General features: G+C 36.1%; 1 protein-coding gene across 1 annotated transcript in view; it reads left to right on the top strand.

Moving 5' to 3' along the window:
* The window catches only part of LOC137625532 (ras-specific guanine nucleotide-releasing factor 2-like), a 100065-nt gene that overhangs the window by 91 nt on the left and 88985 nt on the right, over positions 1 to 10989 (top strand). The window contains exons 1-5 of the mRNA XM_068356441.1: positions 1 to 441; positions 3038 to 3157; positions 3909 to 4163; positions 5837 to 6033; positions 6204 to 6433. The exon at positions 1 to 441 is cut by the window's left edge and continues 91 nt beyond it. Of these exons, the coding sequence (XP_068212542.1) occupies positions 283 to 441; positions 3038 to 3157; positions 3909 to 4163; positions 5837 to 6033; positions 6204 to 6433 (961 nt within the window). The 5' untranslated portion in view covers positions 1 to 282. The remainder of the gene's footprint in view (positions 442 to 3037; positions 3158 to 3908; positions 4164 to 5836; positions 6034 to 6203; positions 6434 to 10989) is intronic.

The following is a 10989-nucleotide window of genomic DNA, read 5'->3' as shown; positions in this document are numbered from 1 at the left end:
TCGGTAACCAGGTCTTCAGTTCAGTATTCCGCCACTGATGCGGATACTCCCTGTCCGGGGAATGTTCAAGCTCCAACGACCTCCACCACCACTGTTGTCACCACCACCAATGCTACCTTAGGACACTCCGCTGCCTCCCATGGGGGCAGTAGACGAACCAGCAAAGCTGCTTCGGTCACCACGGCAGTTATCTCCGGGGAAGGAGGGGAAGGGAGTACAAATGTTTGCAGCACAAGTCCAACAGCCAGTAATGCTGCCGCCACCATTACTCACACGGTTAAAATGCTCAGTCCCAAAATGCAGCGTACAATTAGAATAAACGAGAACCAGGTATTGATGTTAGCTGAAAAGGCCAGACACGACCATAACTATACAGGCTATCTTTATAAGAGGTCATCTGACACCAACAAATGGCAATTAAGATGGTTCATTCTCTATCAGGTAAGACTCTATAGCATGTTTCCTACTACACATCCCCATGTAAACTTTAAAATATTCTAAGAGGTTATATATAATATGAAGAGGAGTGGAATCTCTTTGAGTAGTCTGAGTCAAATGAAGATGGGTAAAGCTAAAGGAAACGCAGTAAACCTCGTTTTCGTTAAATGATGAACAAAAAATCTTGCCAGTTAATGAGAACATGAAGAAATAGGAAATAGAAGAACAAAACAAAAACAAAAACGATAAAAAGGAACTGTGACACGTTCCGACTTTTCTTAGCTTACTGTTTCTGTATTATCTCTTTGTACTCTACTCACTTTACTATAGATAACTATTTCTGGTTTTGACTATGGGTAACTACTTCCATAAAAGAACATTAATGAGAGAGGATGGATACAAATATCGGAGGCTGGGTAAAAGATCTCTCAGATTCATAATATATGGTACCGCTATGATCAGCCGAGGAAACTGTTCCACCAAGACGTGTTGAGAAGGAAACAGTACTATACTATTAAGAAACGTTAAGGATGTGGAGCCCTTATGGTATGATAAACATACAATATTAATAGGGCAGATTAAGTATATTGTGCGGATAGGATAAACTAAAATACAATTCCTATTAAGGATGTGGTACCACTAGGACAAGTCTGGAATATGGTAACCCAGTTAAGTTCGTCATGGCAAGTATATGGTGTCTCAAGGACATGCCAGGGGTAGTATTCAGTAATTCTAGGATAGATTTCGTCTACTGAACCAATAGGGAAATTATCTAGTCACACTGGGGCCTAAAGGACTTTATAAGAAGGAGTTACTACCAGCAAAATGTGCCAAGGGATAGGTTTATGTTAAAAGTACTACGTATTAGTTTAATGGCACGGATACGATTTAGATGTTCTTGCGTAGTGGCCTAACTAGCATAACTGTTTGTAAATACATATTCTCAATAATCTGCTATATTTCAGATGGTTGAATTCAAAATTATTTGGCTTCCTTACAAGCTTTGAATTTGCAGCCACCACATCCAGGTTACCTCATCGTCCTCAGAAGTTATATAACCAGCTAAACTTGTCTTTCAAAATGAAAAAAAATAATATTTAAAGAAGACAGTGCTGCTTCAAAGGTGGTAAAATGTAGAAAAGACAAATATATGACACCACTATTTAGAATATTTCCCAATTATACCATTGCAGTTACAGCAATTATGTGTTTAGTCTTTTAAATTCATCATAAAACTTGCCTTGCTTTTTTCTTTTACTGGTCCATTTTCTTCTCTGCTTTCTTTTTCACTCACTCAAACTCGTCATAAATACTGCTTGTTCATGAAAATTCCTATTATTTTCACTCACTCCTTCGAACTTGTCACCTTTGAACAAGATTCTACATAAAAATTCCAATTACTTTCACTCACTCCTTCGAACTTGTCACCTTTGAACAAGATTCTACATAAAAATTCCAATTACTTTCACTCACTCCTTCGAACTTGTCACCTTTGAACAAGATTCTACATAAAAATTCCAATTACTTTCACTCACTCCTTCGAACTTGTCACCTTTGAACAAGATTCTACATAAAAATTCCAATTACTTTCACTCACTCCTTCGAACTTGTCACCTTTGAACAAGATTCTACATGTACTGTTCAGTATTATTTGTCTCACTGTCTTGCTTAAGTCTTCCATTATTGTCTTGCTCAAGTCTCCCACTACCGTATAATCTTTTTCATGTTTCATTCTACCCTAAAGTAGAATTCAAGTTACTTCTTGTCTTCCTTTTTATGTATTTGCATCTTAATACGGTGCCTGTTAGATTGAAAATGAGCACAGACATATGTACGTTCATAGAAGATCTGTAATTTGTTTCACATCTTTACCTTGATTACTTCTTCACATCATCTCTTCTCAAAATTCAGTTTCAATCTATCACTTGCAATACAAAAAATTGCATATCTCACTTATATACTCCAATATGAATGTACTGTAGTAAAAAATACAAGTAGCCACGTGAAACAACCTTAACTTTTTAATCTAAAGTGTTTTTCCATTAATAGCAGGTATAAACACTGGCATTCTAAACTATAAATCACTTTACCATAAAGGTTAAACATATATATTTCAGTTTCCTCTGGGCATTACTCTTTCATTATGAACTGTGGTTCATCGGGGATCATAAAACTGGGAACAAAATTAAATACAATCAACTCTCAATATCTTGAGAGCTATTTTACTGAACTAAAAATTACTTTACCATAAAGGTTAAACATGATTACTTCTCTGTCATTCTTCATTCTGGCTTTTAGATTAGTGAGTGAACATTAGATTGGTGTCTTTATACCTATAATTCCATCTTTCTAGTTCATAGAATGTCTAAATTCACAAATTCCCCAGAGGGAAGCATAAGCTAGGGTTTGTTTCTGCTATTATGACGTCCTGAGAAAATGGATCCAAGGGATTCAGATAAAACGGTGCATGAATTTTGTAGGCGGAGACAAAAGCTATGGTTCTAAATACACAGTAAAGCATCATCATAAACGTCAGTGTAACATCTAAAATTTCTTTACCTTTTTCCCCCCCTTGCCTGGAAAAATTTGGAACTGGAAGAACCTGCTGTTCTATTCCGAAAACGAGTCGAGCGTGAAGCCCTCGGGCGTGATTATGCTAGAGGGCTGCTACGTTGAACGACTGATTACGAACACCAAAAATAAAGACACAGAAAAGCAGGTAAGGTCAATTGGGCAGTTATCTAGGGGTATTGTAACAATAATATACTTCCTGGCATATTTGAGTCTTGCAACCATTTTTCAATTATATGGGCAATGAAATATTATTATTATTATTATTATTATTATTATTATTATTATTACTAGCTAAGCTACACCTCTAGTTGGTAAAGCAAGATGCTATCAGCCCAAGGGCTCGAACAAGGAAAAATAGCCCAGTGATGAAAGAAAATAAGGAAAGAAATAAACGATATAAGAAAAAGGGTTTGGAATTGGGAGTCATGTCACTGTCAAGTAGCAAAAGTGGGAATATACTTGGTAGCAAAATACTAAAACATGTCAGAAGGTGATTTCATGTGTCCTTTTCTAAAAGAGTTATTTATGTGTTCATATTCCTTAGCTGGGTATGAAAATCAGGTGCATAGATTGGAAGGGATTTCCATGGGCCGGTAGTTTTTGTCAAATGCTGTAGTTAAAGAGGGCAAATAAAAAAAAAGCTTATGCCTAACTCACTAGAGCATTAAGAAATAACTTATACCAAACAACTCTAGTTGAATCAATATAAAAAATCATTTGTGTTTAATGAGGTCAATTTATCAGATTACATTATGGACATGGTTTTGGGAAAAAAAAAAAAGTTTTTAGGAAAACGATGATATATAAAGCATTCTCAATAAAGTTGAAATTGCCTCTGACATCATTGTAAATATATACTGTATATAAAAAAATGAAATTAACTAAATTCTGAACAGTTTTGCTTCGCAATCACTTACCGTCGAGAGAACCAGAGGCAGTATGACCTGCGGGCAGAGACCGAGACCGATGGCAAGGCTTGGATGGAAGTCATTAGGCAGGCTTCCTTCAACAAACTCCTGCTGCAGAAGGAAGAGCTGGAACAGAAACACCTCCACCTTCTGCAGATCGTAGAGAGCGAGAAGACGGCTAAATGGCAGTACACCCAGCAGTGCGAAGAACTCACATCGGAGATCAAGAAGCTCCGGGCAGAGGTGAATAGCACGCTTATTGTCACTCATGTCTGTTATGTTTGTTTTTCTGTCTCCTCAGAGAATAACTTAACCCTTTTACCCCCAGGCTATTTGGAAATTTCCAACCCTTAACCCCCAGGGGGTTATTTTTTTTCAAGCACATTTTGCAGTATATTTTTTTTAAATTGCTCTAACAGCCTTAATTTTTGACATAGAGAGGTCAGGTTGGTCTCATTCTCTTGGAAAATACCTGAAGTTTCTCAAAAATTTATCAAAAATATGCAAAAAAAATTTTAAATAGCATTTTTTGCAAGGACGTACCGGTACGTCCATGGGGGTAAAGGGATGTTTTGTGAAATGTACCAGTACGTCCTTTGGGGGTAAAAGGGTTAAGTGATTTATTTCTTGCTTGCATTAAATAATCTAAGCTATATCGAGTTGTTACTGATTTCCATCTGTTTACAAATTCTGGACATGGAAATTATAGGTTCTATGATTTTGTTAACTTATTCACATCTCACTAGTCCTTATCTACTTATTCAGTTTCCTACTTGTTATCAATTATATATTTAGACTTCATCACTTAATTTCTGATTGTAACCATCTATAGTCATCCAAAAAGCATACATTGCTAGAAAGCTCGTAGTTAGTTGTTCGGATAGCATTAATCACTTAAACCGAGTGTCAGTGGCCACTTTTATAAAATCACTTACTGTACCAGTTTTCATATCATCGGTAACTAAGATTTTCTAACTCTTGCAGTTTTAATCTCATTGAGTCCCTTTAACCAATTGTGCGTCCTCTTCATTATACTGTGTACAGGTTCTAAGACAGTTATCGGCAACCTAATAAAAGAGTAAACATGGATTAGAAAAGCAGGGCATCAGTACATCAAGTATCCAGTAAAAGTTATGCTAGTCTATTTTGAACAAGTAAAATTAGGTAAAAAAAATATGCAAGAAAAACAAAAGAAAATTGCAATTGGGGAAGTATCCAAAATAAGAGCCAAAATTTCTATGTAATCGACCCATTCCACAAATCTATAGATTTGATGTACTGGTATACAAAATTATCATTGCAATATGGTAAACAAACAATATTAAATCTAATAAATATGATATTAAAGTACATTTGTATAAAAAAGTTAAACTGAAAACTAATAACAATCAATATAAAAAGAGACAAACACACCAATAAGATGGTCTTCCCATCTACTGTACGCATTAAAGATACACCGTCTTACTTGAAGTCTTGAATGTGTTATCGTCTTCGCTAATTAACCCTTTTACCCCCAAAGGACGTACTGGTACGTTTCACAAAAGGCATCCCTTTACCCCCATGGACATACCGGTACGTCCTTGCAAAAAAATGCTATAAAATTTTTTTTTTTTCATATTTTTGATAATTTTTTGAGAAAATTCAGGCATTTTCCAAGAGAATGAGACCAACCTGACCTCTCTATGACAAAAATTAAGGCTATTAGAGCAATTAAAGAAAAATATACTGCAAAATGTGCTGGGAAAAAATAACCCCCTGGGGGTTAAGGGGGTTAATCTATCATGTCTATTTTTAATTTTTTATCCCTTACTCATTCAATTACTACCTCACTACATTCCTTATTTCAAGATTTCACCCCCATCAAAGAAGTGGATAAATATATATACTATGTAATCGTTCTATGATTTTTTTTCCAGCTGTGTTCTTTGAAAAAGGAATGGCGAGTTGTTCCCTCCAGGAGACTAGAAGACCTCCCAGAAGACTCTGAGGAAATTAAGAAGATAAAAAAAGTCCAGAGCTTCTTCAGGGGATGGCTTTGCCGGAGGCGTTGGAAGCAGATTGTGGAGGAGTACATAAGGTCTCCCCATGCAGAGAGTATGAGGAAGAGGAACAGGTAAATCAAAAGAAGAAATTTGCTTTAATATCTTTAAATTTAAAGAAAGGGAACATAAGTCGGTATTTAACCCTTGAAACTATGCTATGATAAAAATTAAACAAACAAATGAATATATTAAATTCCTGAAATGAACTTGAATGAGAAATTTTGTTTCTTTCTTCTTACAGTTTAGTTTTCCGGATGGTCGAAGCCGAGGAGGAATACGTGGAACAACTGAATCTCTTAGTGTCCTGTTTTTTGCGGCCTTTCAAAATGGCAGCTTCCAGCAAGAAGCCTCCGTGCAGTCACGAGGACGTCAACAGTATTTTCCTTAACTCTGAGACCCTCCTCTTCCTTCACCAGATTTTCTTGAAAGGACTTTCGGCAAGGATGGAAAGTTGGCCCACGCTCGTTCTTGGTAAGTGAAGCCCGACCGATCACAAATGCAGAACTTGGCTTTTCCGTCAGCTGACTTAAATTCTCCTCAGCTTTGGGTTGTCTAAGACGCAGCATGTGCAATTTCCTATGACTAAAAAAAAGGACCCTTCACTTCTCTTTTGCTGCATGTCTCACGAGTTATTTTTCTAAATGAGACGAAGACGTACACTTAGGTTGCAAAGCTTTTACAGGAGAGAACGATGTTTAAGACTAAAAACGACCCTTCTATTCACTTCATAGCATGTCTCATGAGCCGTTTCTTAAAAACAGACACGTTTGTACACTCTAAACACAAGAGGAAGCTATGTTCCGACAGTACGACTGGCAGCCTCTCTGTCTATCTTTTCATAACTATACTTAAACTTGTCAACAGTATTACAGTACTCTCTCAGGCTTTCTCTCAATTCAGTCCTTGTGACGTGTTACACAAACAGACAAACGGACATATATATATATATATATATATATATATATATATATATATATATATATATATATATATATAGTTTGCCCTCTTCTCTTAAATCTATTTCAAAATATCATCATCTCCTACGCCTATTGACACGAAGGGCGTCAGTTAGATTTCGCCAGTCGTCTCTATCTTGAGCTTTTAATTGAATACTTCTCCATTCATCATCTACTTTGTGCTTCATAGTCCTCAGCCATGTAGGCCTGGGTCTTCCAATACTTCTAGTACTTTGTGGAGCCCCACTGAACGTTTGGTGAACTAATCTCTCTTGGGGAGTGCGAAGAGCATGCACAAACCATCTCCATCTACCCCTCATCATGATCTCATCCACATATGGCACTTGAGTAATCCCTCTTATAGTTTCATTTCTAATCCTGTCCTGCCATTCAACTCCCAATATACTTTTGAGGGCTTTTTTCTCAAATCTACTAAATCTATTGTCTACTAAATCTATTGGAGATTGTTTCATTGTCATAATATGACTCATGCCCATCCATACAGTAACACCGATCTCACTAAACTGATAGATAGTCTGATTTTTATATGTAATTTCAGGTGATTTGATTTCCAAATTTTATTCAACATAGCCATTGTCTGATTTGCTTTTTTTCAATCTTTCACTAAACTCTAATTCTAAAGACCCTGTATTGATCATAGTTCCTAAATAATTAAATGATTCTACCTCATAAATCCTTTCTCTTTCCAATGATATTTCATCTTCCATTACATACTCTGTTCTCATCATCTCTGACTTTCTTCTATTTATCTTCAGACCAACCTAGTGTGATATCTCATGCATCCTGGTAAGCAAGCATTGCAAATCCTGTGGTGTCTGCTAACAAGGACAGCATCATCAGCATACTCTAGGTCTACTAAATTCCTATCACCAATCCAGTTCAATCCTTCTCCACCATATCCCACTGTTCTACGCATTACAAAACCCATGAGGAGGATAAACAACATAGGTGACTACACATTCCCCTGGAGTACTCTGCTGTTCACTGGAAATTCATTTGATAGGACTACATTAACATTAACTTTGCATTTGCTATGCTTATGAACAGACTTAATCACATTTACATATTTATGAGGAATTCCATAATAATGCAGGACTCTCCACAAAATTGGCTGATGCACATTATAAAAGGCTTTTTCATTGGCCACAAATGCCATCAAAAGGGGATTTCTATATTCTATGCATTGCTGTACAACATGTCTCAAAATGAAAATTTGGTCCGTGTAACTTCTATCTTTTCTAAATCCTGCTTGTTCATCTCTCAGCTTTTCATCAATCTTTCTCTCCAGTCTCTCCAGAATAAGCATACAATATATTTTCATAACTGACGTAAGTGTTATGCCTCTGTAATTATTGAAATCAGCCAGGTCTCCTCTTTTAGCCATTTTCACCAACACTTCCAAACTCCCATTCATCAGGTTTTGCCTCTTCATGCCACATTCTACAAAATAAACTTGTAAGTAGTCTGGGAGTCACTTCATTTTCAGCCAGTATCATCTCGGCAGTTATTCCATCGTATCCAAGGGATTTCCATCTCTAGTTTTTTGAGGATAGCTTCGACACACTGAATTCATTCATGGGCACATCAAGGTCTTCATCAGCTTCAGGTATATCAATCAAATTATTCCCTTCATATCTCCTATTCATAACCTCACTAAAGTGTTCCATCCAACGTTGTCTTTCTTCATCTTCTGTTGATATAACAGACCCATCTCTCTTTTTGATGGGTGTATTTCAAAACATAATTAGCAGAATTTTAGCAAATATAAAAGGAAATATAAATTGCGCCGGGAAATTATTAATTGTGATACTCATACAATATGACCAACTGGATTGGAAAATGCTGTACAAAAGATGTACTGTCGGATTCATGTCTTGTAAAACAGAAACACAAAAAAAAGGAAGAAAATATTTATGATGCCTTCAAAGTAAGTGGTAGTTATGTGGGTAAGAAGGCAGATATGAAAGATTTCAAACTAAGAATAATACAGTAGTTTGATCATTTCACGCAGTTCTTCTAACTTCAAACAAAGGTGAGCAGAGACTTCAGCTATTTCTAAGCAGGACGCAAAGCCATGGCGGGGTATGTGAAAGAATATCCAAGGTTCGTGTAAGGGTGAAACTGCTCTATTGGAAAAATATATCATGCAATAACAACATCAATTAATAGAAGTACACCTCTGAGCTTCAAGCTATAAATGGAATTGGCTGCCTGACGCCAAAACTTTGTTCTATGGTAACTGCTCTATTGGAAAAATATATCATGCAATAACAACATCAATCAATAGAAGTACACCTCTGAGCTTCAAGCTATAAATGGAATTGGCTCCCTGACGCCGATACTTTGTGCCATGGAAAAGATTTAAAAAGGCAATTTGCTTGGGGGTATAAAAATATCTAGCAAGTGAAAATCTTTTAAAGTGCCTCAAATTTAGCCGAGAGTGTACTAGGAGTGTGTACCCTAATCATATTATGCCTTTGAACTAACCTCTTTTACTATGCAGTAACTTAAACATTGCAGAAATATAGAGAAAAAGTGGCTTGAAATTACAGAAATATTACAACACTCTTCACTGCTCACTGTTATCAAGACTGCAGCAACAGATGTGAATGGTGATAACCTAGAAAGTTTTCCAAAAATGGATGCAACTTAGCTTACCCATGAACATAAATAGCTGACACACCTCTTACGGAAAGAATTCATGTGCCGAGACTTCATTAGCTGAAACATTCAATGTTACTCAAAAGGCCAGCAAATTGTAACTTCAAGTTTTCTTCAATGTCATTGAATACGAATAAAGGAGAGCACAGACAAACTGTCAACACCAACACACCAGCTAAAATTACCACCGTTTCTTTTTACTATTATTATTATTATTATTATTACTATCCAAGCTACAACCCTAGTTGGAAAAGCAAGATGCTATAAGCCCAGGGGCTCCAGCAGGGAAAAATAGCCCAGTGAGGAAAGGAAATAAGGAAATAAATAAATGAAGAGAACAAATTAACAATAAATCATTCTAACAAAAGTAACAACGTCAAAACAGATATGTCATATATAAACTATTAACAACATCAAAAACAAATATGTCATAAATAAACTATAAAAAGACTCATGTCCGCCTGGTCAACAAAAAAGCATTTGCTCCAACTTTGAACGTTTGAAGTTCTACTGATTCAATTACCCGATTTGGAAGATCATTCTACAAGATCATTCATCTGGTTCAATTCTTTTTCATCAGTAACCCTCAACCAGCAATGATAGAAATTGCAAAGAGGTGTTTTGATTGGAAATCTATTCATGGGTACATTCATGTGTATACTTCCTAATACAGGAGTAGAAACCTTACTTGAAAAAAAAATGCCAGTTTCTATATTGGAAAAAGGGTCTCTGGGCAGACAGTCCAATATAATTTGTGGATGGAAGAAAGAAGAAAGTGTCCGTATATCATTTAATGATACAATTTTATCTTCCCACAGTCCTATAATTCTTATCAATGGGATGTGAAGCACATACGTACACAAGTCATTAAATGCAGCTTACCCTCGTTGATACAAAACATACTGCAAATGAAGATTATAATGATACTTAGAGATTTTAGTAAAGATATATAATTATAAATAAAGATTAAAATATGTGTGGAATACATTTATAATAAAAGTGCAGTAACATTAGGCTGGCCTTGAAATTGCCGTTCGCCCATTACATGGAGTATATGATAAAAACACTTTTTTTTTTTTTAAATAAATTTTGGGGTTCGCCCTTTACATGGGGTCGTCCTTTACACGGCAATACACGGTATATAAACGGCATCAGTTGCATTTCTGGCCATTGGAAAGATTGCTTTCAACAGAAAGCAATCAGAGACCACATATCTCTGCCAACGCAATTCTAAAGCCTCCTGGGTTAGCTTCCATATTAATAAAAATAACATTAATTCTTCCCTGACCATTATTTCACCCTTCAATAAAGTTTCACTGCAGTCCAACTATAAACTTCTGTGGTGTTTTTTTGGACAGTCAGACAAACAGACAAGTGAACAGACATTAG

The sequence above is a fragment of the Palaemon carinicauda genome, chromosome 32, assembly GCF_036898095.1.
Source record: "Palaemon carinicauda isolate YSFRI2023 chromosome 32, ASM3689809v2, whole genome shotgun sequence".
Lineage (NCBI taxonomy): Eukaryota > Metazoa > Arthropoda > Malacostraca > Decapoda > Palaemonidae > Palaemon > Palaemon carinicauda.
Note: the sequence above shows the minus strand (reverse complement) of the source record. Positions and strands in the feature narration are given on the sequence as shown.